Below are 22,222 nucleotides of genomic sequence, written 5' to 3' on the forward strand. Positions count from 1 at the left end.
AGGTAAAATTCAGACATACTTGTTGTATCCGGTATTGAGGACCAGAAGGCCATCTGGTATATCTCTTGGGATGAGTCATCATTTGTGAATAATTACTAGTATACTGTGTTGCAACAGTGGTGTCCATAGGATAATTCTCCATCTAGTAAAAAAAGTAATTTTAATTTCAGTAAGATCATTTTTTATCTCAGTTCACTTTGATGTGGTGATGTCAAACAAAAGTATAAGTTAGAAGTACACTATTTGCTGATTCTTTTTTAACTCCAAAGAAAAGTGAAGCACTCTCTTGACATTACATATGTAGATAAGACTTTTCTTGAATAGATTAAATGAGTAAATGCTAAATCTAAACTATACCCTCTCTTTCTTTCTGTAGACCAATCCCATAGGTAGCAGTCATTGCTGCTCAAAACAATACTTGTAAATATTAGAAAGCTGAACTCAGTGCTGTGAGTGAGTATGAAGGAACTTTAGTCTGCAACAGAGTCATATTTTTAAACTATTCATCAGAAGAAATTGTGGGTAGTATCAACTTTAAGATACAACACCATGACTTTTGAGCTGATCAGGGGAGGCTGAAAAAGTAGCTAAATCAACCCCAAAGGAGGTTATATGTGACCTAAGCTGGTGGTAAATGCCTCTCAAACAATTTTAAAAAGGCGACAAGGAAGATAAATCAATGTTGGTGAAAAGATTAAAAACTTCCAAACTAAGTGACCAATCATAAGAAGTACCCGTCATAAAAACATACTTTTTCTAAATAGAAGCTAACACTGGATCAAGAAAAATCTGACTAGTTATAATGAAAAAGAAAAGTAAAACTACCCTTACGTGATGCACGGGATCCCAACTGATAACTGGAGCTACAGGAGGTATTTCAGCAGGAGTAGGTGCTGGCCCCTGTTCAGTCATGTCTAAAAATACTGGCTTTCACAATAAGTGATGTTTCTAAAAAGAAAGTGGAATCTTAAATTAATCAAATGAAGTTAAATTAGTGATTTTAAATGACAAAACCTGATGAAATACTCCTGAGAAAAGCCATCTTAAATATTTTTTCTCTCCAGAAATGTTTGCTTAACTGAAATTGTTTTATGGCAACATTTCAGAATAATCATTGGTCTTCATAAATGAAAGAATATAAAATTTGGAGTCAAGAGTTTTGACTTGTTCACTGTTCACTCATGAAGACAAATAAAGATAACTCCATTTCACAGTGTGAAGAATGGTTTAGTTAATCAAGTCATTGGTCATTTGATCCACTCAGATAAAGTTCAGTTAATTTCCAGTCTACGAAGTTAACTGCCAAATATGACTTCACATTGCTTAGAAGGCTATTCAAATTAACTAGATCTGTTTAAAAATGATACGAACATAGATATTTACCTTAACTCTTTCAGATACTAAAACCGAATATCTTAAACATAATCCAAAGCTTCAAACTCAAACTTTTAAAATATTTTCCAGATTCAAATACTTCATGTGGAAATGGCACCAAGGGACAGAATATGGTGTAATAGTCTAGGTCCTTGATTCCATAAACACTTGGACAAAAACCAAAAAGAAAAATATGACTTTGAAGGTAGAGAAAGAGGATACTTACAAGGGGAATCTCTTGGAGGTAGGCGAGTCCTCCCAACGCAGTGACTGCTGTGGTTCTACAACTCCTTGGTAACGCTGATGCAAAGAATGTTCACTATGTCATAATTCTAGTCACTACTGAATCATTTCCTTACCAAGGTTTTTGATGTAGTCTTAGGAGACTTTTTACTTGTGAATACAGGTTTCCATAAACGAAAGACTTAAGTTTTTTGAAAAGAAAACTGTTGAGAGTCATAAAGAAATACGGAATGTATCTAGCAGGAAAATGTGAATGTTCTCTTAGGTTAGGGTTATACGAAATAGGTACGAGTTTAATGTTTTTAAATTTCCATTCAACAGTGAAAAGCACCTTAGGCTAATTTAAATCTCTCTTGCATCACCAGAAAATTTGCTTCATTCATGGCAACAGTCATTGCTCTCTAGCTCATTCTAATGACTAGATTGGTCAAGATTTGAAACAACCTACAACGGCATTTAAAAAATAGAGACTGTGGCAACAACTATTTTTGTGTGTAGATATATATCCCCTCCCATCCCTTATTGGAACTTATTGGAAAGTTTCATCAGAACTTCCAATCATTGGTACACGTGGTCTGTCAAATTAATAGGTTTTACTGTTTCACCTCTTTATCTTTTCTATAGCTGTGCACCAACTTAGAGCTAGAATTAATTTAATCATTGATTCAATCTTGGTGACATCCATACATCAACAGATTCAAAGTAGACAGCCCGAGGTACATAACTTTCCTTCAGCAAAAACTGAGAAGTTTTAAAACTAAAACTAATTGATATTAGATTCCCTAAAACACAAATGCTTTAAAAGTTCCTACCTGTTAACATGTCAATGTTATATATGACTAAGTGCCCCATTCAGAGAGATTGTTCTCAGTACCTCAGTTTTACAGGCTAAATGATCTCTATTACATAAAGGAGCAAATTTCCTTTTAGAAGTTGGAGAACTTCTTGTTCTTTCCCCTTATGTTTTAGTCATTACTTTTATCATTTTAAAGTTAAATGCTAAATTCGTGTTTAGATCTTCAATTTCTATCAATGTTATGACCAATTATTTATATGAGAACAACCAAAATTTAAGAGTAAGGATGGTATCACAATTACTTTTTTATGAAGATACATTTATCCTTTTTGGAATATACAATAAAAATACTGAATAATCAAAATGCAGAAACTATAGACCTTAGTAATTTTTATAGATATATCAGTATTATTACATAAAAAGGTAGAATAAAGGCAATATAACATATAATTTTCTTATTTAGAACCTAATTCAACATCTGCTTTAAGTGCAGCTTTTATCCATTATATTCAAGTAAGATAAATAACTACATAATGAAGGACAATTTGACAAAAGCTTGGTTGCCGAAGATTTTTTTCCCATGTAGAGAATTTCTAGGGTTGCTTCATTAAATACTTCTCCCCAACAAAATCTATTTCCCATCTCATTAGGTAGATCACTAGGCTACTTTATAAGGTGAATTACCTTTTTCAATGCAGCTTTAATAATTTTGCCTTTCAGACTCTTGAAATCTCTTGATGAAATACCATGGAAGCCTCCACTTTGCTGTTCTATTCTCTTCACAAATTTACCATTATTCCCCTGTTACTTTGCACTGGAGTTGGACTATATATGTGATGTTTTAACACGAAGTAGCTCTAACAAGAGAAAATACTATATGAGAAAAAGCACAAAATGTTGAGTGGCATTACTACAAGTGAAACACAAATCCTCAAACATCGGTCTTAATAAACTCTGTGTATGAACAAAATCATTAACTCTGGTTGAAACAAGGAATTACAGAACACAGAAAAATGAAAAAACCTAGCTTCCTTAGAAGCAAAAAAACCCCCCTTATAACCTGGGGAGAAAAATGTTAAAATAGACAGACTCAGGCTTCTTACTAGTTCTGATAGTTTTAATTTCAAGCTGAGTCTAAACTTAAGTACCCTCACAGTTCCATAAATGCATAGAGAATGCTACACTTAAACAGTGTTGATGCCCTACTGCATGTTGCAATAAAGGGTTTTTGTGCCTCACGGCATGAAGCCCAAGCTAAACCATGTGACTATAGACAAGGAGCACTAAAATCGAGTGCATCAATAGGGCAAGGACTACAAGGAAGTACTCTGATTTATGAATTTTCATAGAGTTGAATTTTCATAGAGTTTAATTCAATTATTGGTCAGATGTCAATATTAAACATTTATCTTATAGTGAGAAAATAGACATCCTTAAATGATTTAAAAATAGATTAACGTCCAGTTGTGTATGTGCTACAACATAAGTATAACTTCAGAATTAATTTAAACACACTTTATATTATGCCATGTACGATCATTTTGAAAGAAATATGTGAACCTTAGACACTATTTTCAACCTTTTTAAAAAGTGGGAAAATACCACAAATACTTAGCCTGATTAAGAAGCAATGTTTATTTTCCAGAATTAACTCTTAGGCTCAGAATTTCCATACAACTTCATAATTGGGGTATTTCAATTCAGAATACATAGTTTTGGTCCATAAGCACTTGTGTTTCCTACTTTTTCCTTCAAATGTATCATTCTTCAGATAAAGTTCCCTATAACAACCTTATAAAAGTCCAATTTCAGCAGTCAGATTTTTTTTTTGAGTTTATTTCTTTTCCTTTTTCTCCCCAAAGCCCCCCAGTACATAGTTGTATATTCTTCGTTGTGGGTACTTCTAGTTGGGGCATGTGGGACACTGCCTCAGCGTGGTTTGATGAGCAGTGCCATGTCTGCGCCCAGGATTCAAACCAAGGAAACACTGGGCCGCCTGCAGCGGAGCGTGCGAACTTAACCACTTGGCCACGGGGCCAGCCCCCAGATTTTTTTTTTTTTAAGGAATGCTTTTTGGTGAGGAAGATTGGCCCTGAGCTAACATCTGTTGCCAATCTTCCTCTTTTTTATTCTCCCCTAAGCCACAGTACACAGTTGCATATCTTAGTTGTAAGTCCTTCTAGTTCTTCTGTGTGGGATTCCACCACAGCATGGCTTGATGAGCAGTTGTGTAGGTGCGTGCCCAGGATCCAAACCAGTGAACCCCGGGCTGTCGAAGTGCAGTACATGAACTTAACCACTACGTCACTGTGCTGGCCCCTAAAGGTCCAATTCTAAAGTCACAAATAACTGTTTCTAAAATTGGAAATAAATTATTTTAAGAAACCATGTCTAGAATGTACTCTTGCCAAAGAACTGCAGCTTAAATTTAACTTCTAGCTTGATAAAAAGTATATTCTGTTTTCCCTTGAAATCAATATTACTTATGTAAGCCAATGATCAGGCAAACTGAATTTTAGTGAAAGAAAACGTGATCATATTATCATTATTTGAGTTTCTTCTCAGAGAAGGTAAAATTGCAGGTTATATAGCAGTAAGTCTGAGAGTCAAAAGACCCGAGGTCGCATTCCTGCTTTGCCCCTTATTAGGCAAGTCTTGTTTATGTTTGTATTCTGCATTGCCTAGAACATAGTAAGCACTTAAGAAATGTTAAATGGAGTGATGTCACTAACATGGCAGAATAAGAGTCTTTTTTACCATCCTCATCCCTTCCCAAAAGCACCGATTTTGACAATCACCCACAGACAAGAGTGCCAATGTGGAAGTCTGGGAGATATCACCTCACACCTGTTAGAATGGATATTATCAAAAAGACAAGGTACAACAAGTGTTGGTGAGGATGTGGAGAAAAGGTGACCCTTGTGCACTGTTGGTGAGAATGTAAATTGGTGCAGTCACTATGGAAAACAGTATGGTCGTTCTTCAAAAAATTAAAAACAGAACTATATATGTTCCAGAAATCCTACTTCTGGGTATATATCTGAAGGAAATAAAATCACTATCTTGAAGAGATATCTGCACCCCTGCATTCATTGAAGTGTTATTAAAAATAGCCAAGACATGGAAACAACCCAGGTATCCATCAATGGATGAATGTGTGAAAAAAAAAATTGGTATTATGGAATATTATTCAGCCATAGAAACGAAGAAAATCTGCTATTTGTGACAACATGGATGGACCTTGAGGGCATTATGTTAACTAAAATAGCTCAGACAGAGAAAGACAAATACTGTATGATCTCACTTATATGTGGAATCTAAAAAAAACAAATTCATAGAAACATAGAGTAGATTGGTGGTTGCCAGGGAGGTGGGGGAACTGGGGAGATGTTGGTCAAAGGGTGCAAATTTCCAGCTATAAGATGAGTAAGTTCTGGGGATCTAATATACAGCACGGTGACTATAGTTAACAATACCATATTATATACACGAAAGTTGCTAAGAGAATAAATCTTATGGGTTCTTACCACACACGAAAAAGGTAATTATGTGAGGCAATGAATGTGTTAACTAAGCCTATTGTGACAATCATTTCACAATATATACACATATCAAGTTATCATGTTGTACACTTTAAACCTACACGATATGTGCCAATTATATCTCAATAAAATTGGAAAAAATAAATTTTGAACAAATAATGAATCTTCTACCTGAAAATGTCGTACTCGAGTAGGCAGTAATTTAAAAATATTCCTATTTACAAATATTCAAAATCAAATATTCAATTTTCAAGGAAGGGAGAACACTTTAAATAATAAATATAGTGTAATATCTAAAGGAATAATTGTCTCTAAAGTCTCTGATTTATTGATATCTAAGATTAACAGATGTATGTGTTTCAAAGTTAAAAATGAAAAATCACCGCTTTGAAGATAAAAGTAGGTCTATAAAAGCCATCTAGTGTATGTATTACACATTTTAAAATTTATAGGTGGCTTTTTTCAGAGAAGTCTATTTCATTTAAACCAAAGAAGTAAAAAGTAAAATTGTCTACTATTACCCATCAGAAGTACATTTCAAGTAAAATTTCTCATGAATAAAATGATTGGATCAGGATCATGGAAATGGGCTGTGAGGGATGCAGCCATGGGAACAATGCAAAATTGTCAAGATTTCTAGGTTTTCACTAAGAGGGCACAAAGAAGTCAGTCAACATCAGATGATATAGTTGGAGCTTATCTCCATGCTTCTTTCAGCCCAACCTCAGTTCCACATTCAAAAGACCAGTTTATTTCTGAGGCCAAGGTTAAAGTTTGCATCTACTGTAAGGTAACTTCTAATTAGGTTGGCTGGTCAAATTTCATCTTTTTAACTCACAGGGATGTGTGCAAGAGGTTTAATCAAAGAAAGCTAATAATAGTAGTAATAGTAATAGTAGTAATAATTATAATAATAATAAACACATATTGCTCTCTTGCCATGTGCCAGGCACTGTTCTAAGTATTATGCATACATTAACTCATTGAATCCTAACAATAAACCTATGAAGTAGGCATTTTATTGTGCTGTTACATGTTGAGCATATATTATATGATTAGCTTGTGTTTTGTATGGTGTGGGATACAAAAGAAAGATACTGTACATTTTCTGATCTCAAATGTAAGTTTTTCTTTTGTGGAAGGGTGTTTAAAAATAAAACAAATAAGACAATACAATGTAGTCATTTCCTGAGTTCTGTCTCCTGCCCTGCCCACACCCCTCCAGCCTAACTCTTGGGCCTGATATCATCTGTTGGCCAAAAAGATAATTGACTTAAGATCATTTTCTATCCAATTCATCCCCTAAACTAGTTCACCCTGTAGTCTATAGTTTTTCCATTTAGTTAATTCCACCACAGACAAGATTTTTCTCACATTACATCCTATTTCTTTGGTCTCCCAACTCTTGCACAAGTCCCCCAGAAAATTCCTCTGTAATTTGTGGGCCTAAGGAAGGAAAAAACCTTATTATATTTCTAATAAAGAGTAGTTCTGGTGATAAATCTAAAACAAAGTGTTAAGTTTAAAAGTGAAATTATATATGGCCGATAAGTGCCATCCACCCACCTACCCAGAAGTTTCCTAAGAATTCCCATGTCTTCAGCTACTAATTTTTCATTGTCCTTTAATTTAGTCTCTTTCTCCCCTCATGTACCATTATTCAATTTTCAATAACAAAGGATTTTAAAGTACTTTGCGTCTCCCGTGTTTTAGTTACTAACAATGTAAGAATACTATGTTCTTACTATTTGTCATTACAGATATAGAGCATTTTGGCTTCACGATGTGTTGAATAAGCTTTCTGGCGCTGGCCCTGGACTCTACCATCTTATAACATTATTTCTTTTGGAAAATGCACGATGGGGTCAAGATTCATAAGCCTACACATTTAAAAAATATACTTGTTTGTAAAATGGGAGTCACCTATATAAATCAAAATGCTTAACTGAATAAATTGAAAAATTAAATTATATGATACAGACAATAAGTTCAGAATTAGTCAGGAAAGGGAGAGATCGGTGTTTGAAATTATCACAGATAAATGAGATTTTAAGTGAGCTGGGAAATGTGTTTATTAACTAAGATCAAAGGCCTTTTGTTATCTTATGAATGTTCAACTAGGTTAGAAGATTATATGAAGTATACATATACTATAAATATATATGTAAATATTTATATGGAATTTGAATAGAAAATAAGTATATAAATATATAGATTATATAATGTAAAGTAAATAACAATATATACAAATATTAAGCAAAATAATCTTTTACACACTGAAGTCACGGAATGCAAGTAACAATTCTCCAAAGTTTCAACCCTCTTTGTTGTTATATAGAGCCTCTTTGTTGTTATATAGAGCAATTACTATAGCCCTTAACTTTAAAATTTCCTTTCCTAAAATTGGAGGCCTATTAATCACTGTCTTCCTACTTCAATAGTGCTGCTCTGCTTTAAATAAGGGCCTCTGAGGGAATAAAGTTATTCTTACTGAAATACCTCCAACAGGCCCCATTGGAATTTAGAGCAACCCCGGGAGAATGTGAAAGATCAATGACATAGTACCAAGACAGACACAGGCCAGATACATACGCACAGACACACTATGCCTGTATACACATATATATCACCTATTGTGAACCAAAAGATTTTCAAAACTACTTAACTTTACAAATGCTTATTCATAACATTCGAATGATTGTGGCTTGACTGATAAAGTTTTCAGAATTTTGAAAAAATAATAATTGTTTCAGAAGAAAGTCACATATAAATTTTTTTATCATTTATTGTGCCATCTTCTCACTCAGATGGGTAGGTTGATAAAAATATATTCTAATAAAGAATTAGGATGAGAATTATAAAGAATAAATATCATTGAGATGTTTTCCTAAAAGTGGACACAAGAGGTAATATTGGAGAGTAAAATGTAAAAAATTCACATAAAGTATTTTAAATTTTCAAGTTGCTACGTGCAATTATAAAGAATGGATTTTTTGGACCTTGAGGACATTATGCTAAGTGAGATAAGTCAGACAAAAGCCATAGATAAGAAAGACAAATACTGTATGCTATCACTTATATGTGGAATCTAAAAAAGCTGAACTCCTAAAAACAGAGAGTAAAATGGTGGTTACAAGGGGATGAGGGGTGAGGGAATAGAACTGATGTTGTTTAAGGGTGCAAACTTGCAATGAGTAGTAAATAAGTCCTCGAGATCTAATGAACAGTATAGTGAATATAGACAACAATATTGTGTAATAATCATCAAACTTGCTGAGAGACTAGAATTATTCCAACCACTAAAAAAGGGATAATTACATAACATAACAGAGGTGCTTATTATTGCTACAATGGCAATCATACTACAATATATAAATGTATCAAATTAACATGCTGTACACCTTAAATTTACACAATGTCATATGTCAAATATATTTCAATAAAAAAATAAAAATTAGGGGCCAGCCCGGTGGCACAGCAGTTAAGTTCACATGCTCTGCTTCAGCGGCCTGGAGTTTGCTGGTTTGGATGCCAGGCGTGGACCTGTGTACTGCTTATCAAGTCATGCTGTGACAGGCATCCCACATATAAAATAGAGGAAGATGGGCATGGATGATAGCTCAGGGCCAATCTTCCTCAGCAAAAAAAAAAAAAAAAGAGAGAGAGAGAGGAGAATTGGCAGCAGATGTTAGCTCCAAGCTCATCTTCCTCAAAATAAATAAATAAATAAAAATTAAAAAATAAATGTAAAGAATGGATTTTTTTAAAGCCAGAGATTTAATATGCTATTATTAATTTATATGAGTGAAAACAGAATTTTAAAGTCAAAACTCTAACAGGGGTTCTGGTTAAAAATTTTTGCTTAGAATACATTTTGAAAGATATTGAGAATAATTTTAAAAAACGCTACATAAAATTTAAGTATTTTGGATGACTTTCATAAACAGGCAATGTTAAACCAAAAGAGACACAAACAACTCTTGAGCAGACTATATTTGCACATCAGTGAAATATATATTGAAATAACTCATCATTTGAGATACAAAAATGATCCCAAATATCAATAAAACAAGTATACTTAAAGGTTGACTTCAAAAGTTAGGACTTTGGTATAGAAAGCAAAAGGATGAGAAGGAATGAGTACCACTGGAGCTTAATAAATTCTGAAGACATGGGAAAATACCCAAGAGACACTGTTGGGTAAATATGACTAAATATAAAACTATACATAGCATGCATCCAATTATGACTAATATATTTACACATGTATATACATATATGCATAGAAAATAGATTAGATGGAAATATACTAAGATTTTACCAGTGGCTATTGCTGATTGGGTGGGATTATAAGTGATATATTTTTAAAAATAAGTTTTCTCTATTTTTCAAATTTTCTAAAATTACTCTAACTTTCAAAACTAAAACACATTATTTCATAAAAAGAGGAAATGAGAGGGAAATCTAGTAAAAATTTGCATCTGTACAGCAAATAACGGAATACCAGAATCAAGATCCTCCTCTCCCCTGACTTGAAAGCTGAAGAAATGGTTTTAAAGACAAATCAAAGACCTCGAATAGCCAAAGGAATCCTGAGAAAAAAAACAAAGCTGGAGGTATCACACTCCTGGATTTCAAAATATACTACAAAGCTATAGTAAATAAAACAGCATGATAGTGGCACAAAAACAGACACACAGATCAATGAAACAGAATTGAGAGCCCAGAAATAAATCCACACATCTGTGGACAGCTAAATTTCGACAAGGGAGCCAAGAACATACAATGGAGAAAGGAAAATCTCTTCAACAAATGGTGCTGGGAAAACTGGACAGCCCCATGCAAAAGAATGAAAGTAGACCATTATCTTACACCATGCACAAAAATTAGCTCAAAATGGATTAAAGACTTGAAAGTAACACCTGAAACCATAAAACTCCTAGAGGAAAACGTAGGCAGTATGCTCTTTGACATTGGTCTTAGCAGCATATTGTCGAGTACCATGTTTGATTGGGCAACGGAAACAATAGAAAAAATAAAAAAATGGGACCTCATCAAACTAAAAACCTTCTGCATAGTAAAGGAAACCATCAACACAATGAAAAGAAAATCCAACAATTGGGAGAAAATATTTGCAAAGCATATATGTGATAAGGGGTTAATGTCCAAAATATACAAAGAACACATATGTCTCAACAACAAAAAAACTAACAACTCAATTAAAAAATGGGCAAAAGATCTGAACAAACATTTCTCCAAAGAAGATATACAGATGGCCAACAGGCACATGAAAACATGTTCAATATCACTATCAGGGAAATGCAAATCAAAACTACAATGAGATATCACCTCACTCACGCCCATCAGAATGGCCATAATTAACAAGACAGGAAACAACAAGTGTTGGAGAGGATGTGGGGAAAAGGGAACTCTCATACACTGCTAGTGGGAGTGCAAAGTGGCACAGCCACTGTGGAAAACAGTACGGAGATTCTTTAAAAAATTAAGAATAGAACTTCCATATGATCCAGCTATCCCACTGCTGGGTATTTATCCAAAGAGCATGAAAACACAAATACATAAAGATACACACACCCCTATGTTCATTGCATCATTATTCACAATAGCCAAGACTCAGAAGCAACTTAGGTGCCTATCAAGGGACGAATGGATAAAGAAGATGTGGTATATATATACACAATGGAATACTACTCAGCCATAAGAAACAATGAAATCCAGTCATGTGTGACAACACGGATGGAACTTGAGGGTACTATGCTAAGTGAAATAAGTGAGAGGGAGAAAGTCAAATACGGTATGATCTCACTCATAAGTAGAAGATAAAAACAACAACAGACAATCACATAGAGACAGAGATTGGGTTGGTGGTTACCAGTGGGGAAGGGCGGGGGAGGTGGGCCAAAGGGGTGACTAGGCACATGTGTATGGTGATGGATTCTAATTGGTCTTTGGCTGGTAAACATGATGCAATTTATATAGAAATCGAAATATAATGATGTACACCTGAAATTTATATAATGTTATAAACCAGTGTTACTGCAATAAAAAAAGGCAAATCAAAAGAAGAACTACAAGGATACGTCATCCAAGTAGTACTCCTACTTGAGATTATATATAGAACTTGTGATAGAAAATACATATGTATATAGTACCTCAATAGATTTGAGAAAGGACTGGAAAAAATTCCAAGATGATCAATATTGGGTTATTAATGGAAGCTGAGGATGTATGTGATGGATACACACTCTTCGGAGGCTGATGTCATAGAAGGTTGTTCTAGTCTTCGCGAAGTGTTTTTCGGTGTCACCACGAATCACAGGAGTGGATAATCATTGGCTGCTCTAGTATGGCATTTCTAACTCCAAAGCTTCTCCATAGGGAAACTTAAGTTACGAGTTTTTTTTTTTTTTTTTTAACTAAGGCCTGCAAGAAAAGCCAGAACTACAAATGTCAGTCACAATTCAAAACTAATGTTCAGTTCTGGCAAAGGTCCGTGGTGTCATATATTCATATGTTGCATGTGTTATTATTCCTAGACAGACCCTTGAGTTTCTGTTTGAAGGTCGTGGCCCTTTAAACCTTTGACGAAATTAATGATACTTTTTGGCGAAATAGTTTTAAAGAATGAAAGCGTTACAAACTATTACATCAGATTGATATACCTATATATACATTCCTTGTGTTGGTGTGATATAATTCCGACTATATAAAATTATTTCAATCTCCAAAAAACATTTAATTTTTTTGTTGAAGAGAATAGCATTTATGTATTAGAGAAACAAGATGTTATCATTAAAAAGAGTTATTTTAAATGCCATTAATTCTTTAATTTTAGAAAGGCTACTAACTTTATGTTCTCAAATTATCATTACAAATAAAATTATGCTGAACATTAAAATGTGTGACAAAATAGATTATCTTAAGCAAAAAACTGTATATTTAAGTCATGCCAAAAATTTAAATTTTAGCATGAGTAGATTATTTTTAATTGTTGAAAGATGAGAGCAGAAAGAAGACCTTTTCTACTTACTTTTAGAAAAAATAAGTGAACAAATAAACCAAGTGAGCATATCTGGTAAATTTAAATTCACCATTTTTTCCTTTTAGAATATTTAATTCACTAAGTAGTATAATTAAAACCCAAGGAGAGTTTGTGAAACGTTTTACTTTCACTTAGAGGTGAAAATATTGGTGATAGAGCCAAACTCTAAATCTAAATCATAGCAAAACAAACAAAAACAAATAAAACCCACCACACACAGAGACACAGTATCTTAAGATTTTAGAGACCTTGAAAGCTGGCAAGTTTATCATTATAAATCTACTTTTCCTCAATATTTCCAGAACAAATTGCATTATGAAGTGCAATTTCAATTTATAGCACAGTTGAAATATAGTAGAAAGTTGGTTGAGATTCAAATTTCTTTGTCAGTTTAATTCTACTGGAAGGGAACACAAGGAATTTTGCCTAGAGTTTAAAATTGGATTTGGGGACCTAAAACGTCAGGTTTCTACTGATGAGTCAGGTTTGCGCTGACAAGCAGAGCAATTTAAATTAGGAGCTGGAAGTGATTTTTCAATAAGCGCTTCAAGGGTTTAATAAAAGACGTCAACGCTGCAAAAGGTACTTACTCTTCTGCTGAAGTCTGGCACTCAGCAGTGATGAGCTGCATGGAGCCACCTCCGTCTGGAAAGATTTCACCACACACTTGCTCTGAGATAGACACAAAACAGATGGAAATACTTACCAAAAAAAGCCATGCTTTGCTAATTCAGCCATTCAGGTTTCTATTTGGTGTTCAATGAAAAATTATCATTGGGAACTTTTCAAATAAGTCATCTATTTTTGGGCTTGCAAAGCAGTATAAAATAAAACTTTTTAATTTTATTAAGGACAGTTATTTAAAAGTATTCTCAAGATGCAAATTAGCTGTATCTTTAATCTGCCTCCCTCCCTGAATACTTTATTGCTTTATTTTTGATTAAAAGCGATTTATATTATCACTTGTGGAGAAAAATATAAACAAAAGTTTCCAAGAATTAGAGTTTAATTTTCCATTCTTTGCAAAAAAGCTTTTTTAAGTAACAAAGTACACTAAAAAATTGTGGTGGTCACTTGCAAAAATAAATCATAAAAGCTCCTTGGTATTTCTGTTAGCCACTCTTTATGACAGATACTACTTTAAGAATCCCGTTTCACTTATATTCATTATGTTTTCAACCTTCTAAGAGAGTAGCATGTCCAAGGAGGGGCTGCCGGCGCCAGTGGGGCGGGGGGGGGGGGGGGGGGGGGGGGGGTAGTGGTGCCTGGAGACTAGAGGGAGGAAAGGGTTGATTTCTCCCTGTAAGGTAAGTTATGAATTAATGCTTATGGCCCTTGATCCCTTTGAATATTTGATAGGATACTGATAATTACTTTCTTAAATGAATTCGGCATCAACAAAACTCCTTGAAAACAATTAATTTGTCCTATTGTCAAGGTATTGCTTATATAAGGACAAATTTGGGAAAGAAACAACTTGCAAGTATACCACTGAAAGAAACCTAGACAACTCGATTCAAAGGATTTCACATGGTGCCTATTCAAATTTTTAATTAATAATAATAATAATAATAATAAAGTACAGGTAGATAAAACAAGGGCATGACCAGTTAGTTTTCCTTTTAGCTTTAGAAAAGTAGTCAACATTCAAGGAAATGATAACTGGTGCCCTCAAGGTGTGATGCAAAGGTAAAGAAATAAATCCCAATGATTTCCAAACAAATCAACCTCTCCACCCTAAGCCACAAATACTGATCCCTTAGGTGGTTAAATAAAAAAAAAATATGCCAAGAGCTGGGCAATGCTCTTGTGTACATTCCGCAAGGAATCTACATTTCTCCCTTCAATAAAATAAGCACCTGGTTCACTTACCAGTCAATGTCTACGGAAAAGGGGGGGAAAAGGCAAGATTAAAATCAACACTGGGCAGAAACAGAGAAGTCTTTCCTGAAAACCGTCCTCCAACCCTAGGAGCTCCAGATTTCTATAACTAACTGCACAGAACACTGGAGTTGCTGCAAAGTCCAGGAACATAGAAAGCAGAAGAAAAGATGACTCTCCCAAAGCAGGTCACTCTCCAGGTATTTCCTAGTCGGGACAGGGCGTTCCGAATAGGAAAAGAGACCGAGCTACAGTGACCCGTCCGATATTAGGAAAGATAAAAGACTGGGCTGGAAAAGCAATCACCAAGTACAAAGACAAACGGTGAAGCGAAGAAAGAGAGGAGCGGGCGGGACCTCTGTAGCCCGAGCGGCAGGCGCGCGGCGTTGGGGGCGGTGGAAGGAAGGTCCTTCCACGCGGCACCCAATGGCTGGCGAGGGAACCTGCCTTTCATAAGGTCCCAATCTAAATGAGGCTCCAGATGTAAAAGGAGCCCTTGGTCTCCCCTCACCCTCCCCCTCAACTCGGAAACTCTTCCCTCCAAAAATATCCCCTAACCTCCTTGAACCGGCCGCAGCAGCCATGTAATCCTATCCATCAGCATCCCAGCAACAGGCGAACTTAGCTCCAGGCCTGGCGGCCCCGCCCCACACCCTCCCAACCCCCGCCCCCGCCGCCCCCGCCGCCCCCGCCCCACCGCCGCCGCATGCTACTCGGCGCGTTCCATCCGGCCACCGCGTCTTCCGTGTGGTCTCCCAGCGCACGAGTCCCCGCGCGGAAGTCCTCGCGGAGGCTGTTTACGCCCCCTTGGCATCTCTAAGCATGCCAACAGCCGTTGGGGGCAAAAGAAAGGCACAAAGTTAGGAGCCACAACAGCAGCTGTTCCTAAGCCCAACGACTTGGAGGGGAGGGGCAAGAAGGAAAAAGAGGAAAAGAAAAAGAAGAGTGGCCTCCTGTGGCCTCCGCAAGGTCACAGACCCAGGGCGAACCCTGACAGGTCACCAGGTCAGGGGGAAGGGGATGGCGGTGGTTCCTTGGCTGCCTCCCCTCCCAGAGTGCTGAAAGAGACCCTGTTCTTTCCCATCTTCCCCGTCTCTGCACTTATGCCCTTAAGTGTGCCCGAAACTCCTGGACTTCACCTTTGGGATTGGGCACGCAACGTTACCTAGGAAAGAACTGGGGTGGCGAACGGAGCTGCTCCCAGACCTCAGCGCCTTGAGTCAGCAGTGGGCACGGGACGACCTCCACGTGGCACGCCTCTGCTTCTGAGCGTTGGACAGGGCAAAGTGAGCCCCTCAGGCTGCCAGGTTGGACGAAAGGGGCTCCTTGAAAAGCACTGTGCTTCAGGGAAAGTTAAACAACGGACGGAACTTTTTCTGCGGGCCCCTCTGTAGCCCTTTCGCGTTCTTCTCTAGTCCTTTGAGCCAAGGAATTAGGAATGACTGTGGAGCAGCCCCCTTTTCTTGTGGCTAAGGGTTCTGAGACTATTGGGACTCAGAAAGTCCTCCCAGGTCCTTCCCAGATTTGTCCGGCACAACTGCCAGTCGCTGCAGCCTCGCCCTTTGAAAGAGAGACATCAAAGGACATTGACTCAGTGTGTGCCTGCCCAGGCCCGGGAATAGAGAGCCACTGCTCCAGAGTTCTTTGACAGCAGGACCGTTACCTCATTGTATCAGGCTATTCACTCATTTGCGCAGTCGTGGGACCCGCCAACCTTTTCTTCCGTTCTCTTGAGATTAGCGTTCCCAATTTGCAAACCTGTCTCCTTGTCCGTTTCATTGTGTGGATTCTGTTTCTTAAGGGTCTGCGGCAGCTGCGGCCCCGAATGAAAGAGGAAATTGCTGAATCATAGGATTGGACACAAGTGTTCACTAACAAAAGGATTTGTGAGAGGAAAGGGCAGGGGCACTTAAAAAACACTATAACTCACAATGAACGGTATGGCCAGGCTCCCTCTTCCCGGCCAATCCCCCATCCTCTCACATAAATTGATTTGAGAGTCTCCGAAGCCTGGCTGAGGCCAGAGTAAACAAAATGTCTTTAACAGTTGTAGGGATGCTAATGTTTGACAGGAGACAAATGCCAGGAGCTGAGTTTAGGGAATGGTGGTTCTCAGAGGGGAGTTCAGTCAATTCAAATCACTGCCTTTATTGAGAGTTTACTGCTGCCGGAATCAGAGAGAGGGATGTTGCTAGGGGGAGGTGAGATGCGTTCCCAACTGCCTAAACTGAGGCAACCTAGTGAAAAAGTGTGGGAGGTTAAAGAGTATCTGTGTGGGCAGCAAGATCTGAGACATCAGGTAAGCTGGAACAGCTCTGGGGAATGGAGCTGGATGCTGCCTGCCTCAAACAGACCAAGGTGGGACCAGTGCAAAGGGAGGCTGCAGGCAGAGCCAAGGACAAAGTGAGCTCACAGAGCACCAGGCTGGGACTGTGGGAATTGGGAAGGGGCAGCTAACAAGAAAGCCAAGGGAATCCCAAGACTTAGACTGCTGAAGCAGCCAACCTGTCTGATCTGGAGGAGAAACAAGGAGTCTGGAAGAGACCTGAGCAGGAAAACAATTAAAAATGAAATGAAGAATATTGACAGATCTAGTTTTAACTTACTTATGAGATCAAATGTGTGAACCTTTGAACCAGGGGCTGTCCAAACATGAAATTTAAGGGGGGAAGTAAAGTCCAGTGAGGCGAAGGAACTTGCTATTTAGTGGCAAGACTGATCTCCTGACTCCCAACCCTGTGCTCTCCACCACTCACACCCTCAAGGTGTAGGCGAAAGAAGTCTGCACTTCCCTTCGCAGCACTGCAGTTTGCCTAATTTAAGGGTGGTTCTAGACTTGAGGAGGGCTGCCACAGTTGAAAGAAGGGAAAAATTGTTGGTTTATCAAAGGGCAGGAACCATGTCTTACTCATGTTTCTACCCCTTTCACGTGATCTCCTGGGTGGTAGCCTCCAAATGACTCAAGGAATAGTAAGAGCAAGCTGGGGAACGTGCTTAGGGGCTCCCTTTAAGCTGTTTTTCTTGCTAAGGGTATGTTTATATGTGACCTTAGACAAGGTTTCTCAGTGGAGACATTTGAAAGTGTGTGCAGAGACAGCTAACTTATTTGCCAGGCAAATGGCAAACAACTCACAGGGATTTACCACCAACAGAATTTAGTCTATGTCTGGGCAATCATGAAAACTGAGAGAATTTGGAAAAGTAGAATGTGGAGATGGTATACTGAAAACACCCTCAGCGAAGCTTAGTGGCCAAGTTGGGCATGACTAACTCAGTAGCCAAGAACTCTTAGAAGCCAGAAGTGCACTCCTAGCAAACGGTGACATCATCCAAATAGATGCACACACCTCCATTTAATAGGACTTGGGCTGAGATCTCGGAAATGTGAGTCTTATTCAAAACGATTTTATAAACAACAACATTATCCACAGGAATTGTGGTATAAATGGGGATTAAACTCTAAAGGAGCTCCCCTCAAATCACCTATCAAGCTCCAAAATGAAGACCAAGTTAAAATAATTCTTGGGAGTAAACAAAGTACATCAAAAAAAGCAAATCCTTTTTTTTTTATTGTGGTAAAAGACAGAGAACAAAATTTACCATCTTAACCACCTGTAAGTGTCAGTTCAGTAGTGGGAAGTACATTCCCATTGTTGTGCAACTCTTTTTATCTTGTGAAGTTGAAGCTCTATACCCCTAACACAACAATTCTTCATTCCCCTTTCCTTCCAGCCCCTGGCAAACACCCTTCTACTTTCTATATCTATTAATTTGACTACTCTAGGTGTCTCATATAAGTGGAATCATGCAATATTTGTCTTTTTGACCAGTCGGTTTATTTCACTTAGCATAATGTCTTGAGGTTCATCCATGTTGTAGCGTGCGTCAGAATTTCATTCTTTTTTAAGACTGAATAATATTCCATTGTATGTGTATGCCAATTTTGTTTACCCGTTCATCCATCTATGAACACTTGGGTTGCTTCCACCTTTTGGCTATTGTGAATAATGCTGCTATGACAGGGGTATACATATCTCTTCAAGACCCTGATTTCCATTCTTTTGGGTATATACCAGGAAGTGGAATTGCTGGATCATATGGTACTCTTGATTTTAATTTTTTGAGAAGTACCATACTGTTTTCTATAATGGTTGCATCATTTTACATTCCTACATACAGTGAAAAGGGGTTCCAATTTCTCCATAGCTTTGCCAATGCTTACTTTCTGTTTTTTTGATAGTAGCCATCCTAATGGGTGTGAGGTGGTATCTCACTGTGGTTTTGATTTGCATTTCTCTAGTGATTAGTGATGTTGAACATCTTTTGATGTACTTGTTGGCCTTTTATATATCTTTTTTTGGAGAAATGTTTATTCAAAGCCCTTGTCCATTTTTTAATCAAATGTTTTGTGTTTGTTGTTTTTGAGTTGTAGGAGTTCTTTATATATTCTGTATATTAACCCATTAACAGATATGAGATTTGCAAATATTTTCTCCCATTCTGTAGATTGATTTAGTTGAAGTTCTTAATTTTTATGTAGTCCAATTTATCTTTTTTTTCACTTTTGTTGCCTGTGCTTTTGCTATTATATCCAAGAAAACATTGTCAAATTTAATGTCAAGAAGTTTTCTCTTGTGTTTTCTTCTGATAATTTTATACTTCTAACTCTTACATTTAGGTCTTTGAGTTAATTATTGTGTATTGTGTAAGGTAAGGGTCCAACTTCATTCTTTTGCATGTGAATACCCAGTTTCCCTAACACTGTTGAAAAGAGTGTCCTTCCCCACTGAATGGTTTTGGTATTCTTGTTGAAAATTATTTGGTCATATATGTGAGAATTTATTTCTGGGCTCTTTATTTTATTCTATGGTATATACATCTGTCTTTATGTCAGTACTACACTGTTTTGATCATTGTAGCTTTGTAATAAGATTTGAAATCGAGAAGTGTGAGAAACCCAACTTTATTCTTTTTCAAGATTGTTTTGGCTATTCAGGGTCCTTGAGATTCTATATGAATTTTAGGATAAATTTTTTTCTATTTATGCACAAAACACCATTGGTATTTTCATAAAGATTGCATTAAATCTGAAGATTGCTTTGAGTAGTATTGACATATTAATATCAAGTCTTCCAATCCACGAGCATGGGGTGTCTTTCCAATCATTCATGTCTTTTTTAATTTCTTTCAGCAATATTTTGTCGTTTTCAGTCTACAAGAATAGTGCTGCTATGAACATTTATATGCAAGTTGTTGTTTGAATGCCTGTTTTGAGTTCTTTGGGGTATATACCTAGGGATGGAATAGCTGGGTCATGGAACTTGTTCCACAGCAGCTGCACCATTTTACATTCCCACCAGAAATATATGATCCAATTTTTCTTCATCCTTGCCAAAACCTGTTTAATATGTTTTTGTTATAGTCATCCTAGTGGATGTGAATTGATACCTCATTGTGGTTTTGAGTTGAATTTTCCTAATGACTAATGATATCAAGTATTTTTCTATGTGCTTATTGGTCATTTGTACATCTTATTTGGAAAAATGTCTATTCAAGTCCTTTGCCCATTTTTTAATCGGTTGCCTTTTTGTGGTTGAGTTGTAAGAGTTCTTTACATATTCTAGATATTAACCCCATATCATATATTATTTGCAAATATTTTCTGCTATTGTGATTTCAACTTCCTGATAGTGTCCTTTAATGCACAAAAAATTTTTATTTTAATGAAGTCCAATTTTTTCTTTTGTTGCTTGTGCTTTTGGTGTCATTTCTATGATTCCATTGCTAAAATCAAGGTCACAAGGTTTATTCTTGTGTTATCTTCTAATACTTTTATAGTTTTAGCTCTTACATTTAGATCTTTGATCCAGTTTGATTTAATTTTTATATATAGTGGGAGGTAAGGGTCCACTTCATTTTTCTGCATATGAACATGCAATTGGACCAGCACCATTAATTGAAGAGATTATTCTTTCCCCATTAAATGCCCTTTGCACCCTTGTCAAAATCAATTGGTCATCGATGTATGGGCTCTCAATTCTGTTACGTTGGTTCATATATCTATCTTTGTGCCGTTACCACATGGTTTTGACTATTATAGCTTTGTAGTGTGTTTTGAAATTGGGAAGTGTGAATCTCCAACTTTGTTTTTATTTTTCAAGATTGTTTTGACCATTTGGGATCCCCTAATATTTCCATATGAATTTTAGGATCAGCTTTTCTATTTCTGTAAATAGGCTGTTGGCATTTTGACAAGAATTGCATTGATTCTCTAGTTCACTTTGGGAATTATTGCTATATTTACAGTATTAAGCCTTCTAGCCCATAAACATGGGGTGTCTTTCCATTTATTTAGGTCTTTTAAAATTTCTTTCAGCAATGTTTTGTAGCATTTGGTTTACATACAAGTCTTGCACCTTCTTGCTTAAAAATATTCTTAATTATTTTATTCTTTTTGATGCTATTGTAAATGGAGTTGTTTTCTTAATTTCCTTGATGGATTATTCTTTGGTAATGTATAGAAATACACTGATTTGTGTGTGTTGAGCTTGTATCCTGCAAATTTGCTGAATTCATTTAGTAGCTCTAATACTTTTTTTCCATGGATTTTAAGGGCTTTTCTATAGATAAGCTCATGTCTCCTGTGAATAGAGAGAGTTTAACTTTCTTTCCAATTTGAATGGCTTTTAATTTTTTCTTGCCTAATTGCTCTGGCTAGAACTTCCAATACAATGTTGAATAGAATGGTGGAAGTGGACATCCTTATTTTGTTCTTGGTCTTAGTGGGAAAGCTTTTAGTCTTTCACATTGAGAAAAGTGTTAGCTGTTGGTTTTTCATAAATGCCCTTGTAATCTTGAAGAAGCTCCCTTCTAATGCTATTTTGTTATGTGCCTTTATCGTGAAAGGATAAGGATTTTGTCAAATGCATTTTATGTATCAATTTAGATGATCATATGGTGTTTTTCCTTCATTCTATTAATGTGGGTATTACCTGATTTTTGTATGTTGAACCATGCTTGCGTTTCTGGGATATCACTCGGTCATGACATATAATCCTCTTAGTATGCTGCTGGGTTCAGTTTGCTAGCCTTTTGTTGAGGATTTTTGCATGTATATTTGTAAGGGATAATGGTCTGTAGTTTTCTTTTCTTTTTTTTTTTACGTTCAGAAAAGCACTTTTATTTCTTCTTTTAAATTTTTTTATTTATTATTTTTTTATTATTTTCAGATGTACATCATATTTTGAATTCTGTGTCCATTACATCATGTTCACCACCTGAAAACTATTTATAGTCCATCCCCTCACATGTGAGCCTAATACT

The 22,222-nt window shown here is 36.5% G+C and overlaps 1 protein-coding gene across 2 annotated transcripts in view; it reads right to left on the minus strand.

Annotated features, from left to right (window-relative positions):
• Positions 1 to 15,541, minus strand: part of LOC106846930 (fibronectin type III domain containing protein 3C1-like) — a 61,150-nt gene extending 45,609 nt beyond the window's left edge. Inside the window, exons 1-6 of one of the 2 annotated variants that reach the window (XM_070502760.1) lie at positions 14,891 to 15,242; positions 13,609 to 13,690; positions 3,098 to 3,270; positions 1,601 to 1,674; positions 832 to 948; positions 20 to 142 (exon numbers count right to left, since the gene is read on the minus strand). In XM_070502760.1, coding sequence (XP_070358861.1) covers positions 20 to 142; positions 832 to 912 — 204 coding nt within the window. In that variant the 5' untranslated portion in view covers positions 913 to 948; positions 1,601 to 1,674; positions 3,098 to 3,270; positions 13,609 to 13,690; positions 14,891 to 15,242. Of the gene's footprint in view, positions 1 to 19; positions 143 to 831; positions 949 to 1,600; positions 1,675 to 3,097; positions 3,271 to 13,608; positions 13,691 to 14,890; positions 15,243 to 15,457 lie in introns of those variants that run through there. The other variant, XM_070502761.1, reaches the window with a different exon arrangement.
• Positions 15,542 to 22,222: the final 6,681 nt, after the last annotated feature.

This window comes from Equus asinus, chromosome X, assembly GCF_041296235.1.
Source record: "Equus asinus isolate D_3611 breed Donkey chromosome X, EquAss-T2T_v2, whole genome shotgun sequence".
NCBI lineage: Eukaryota > Metazoa > Chordata > Mammalia > Perissodactyla > Equidae > Equus > Equus asinus.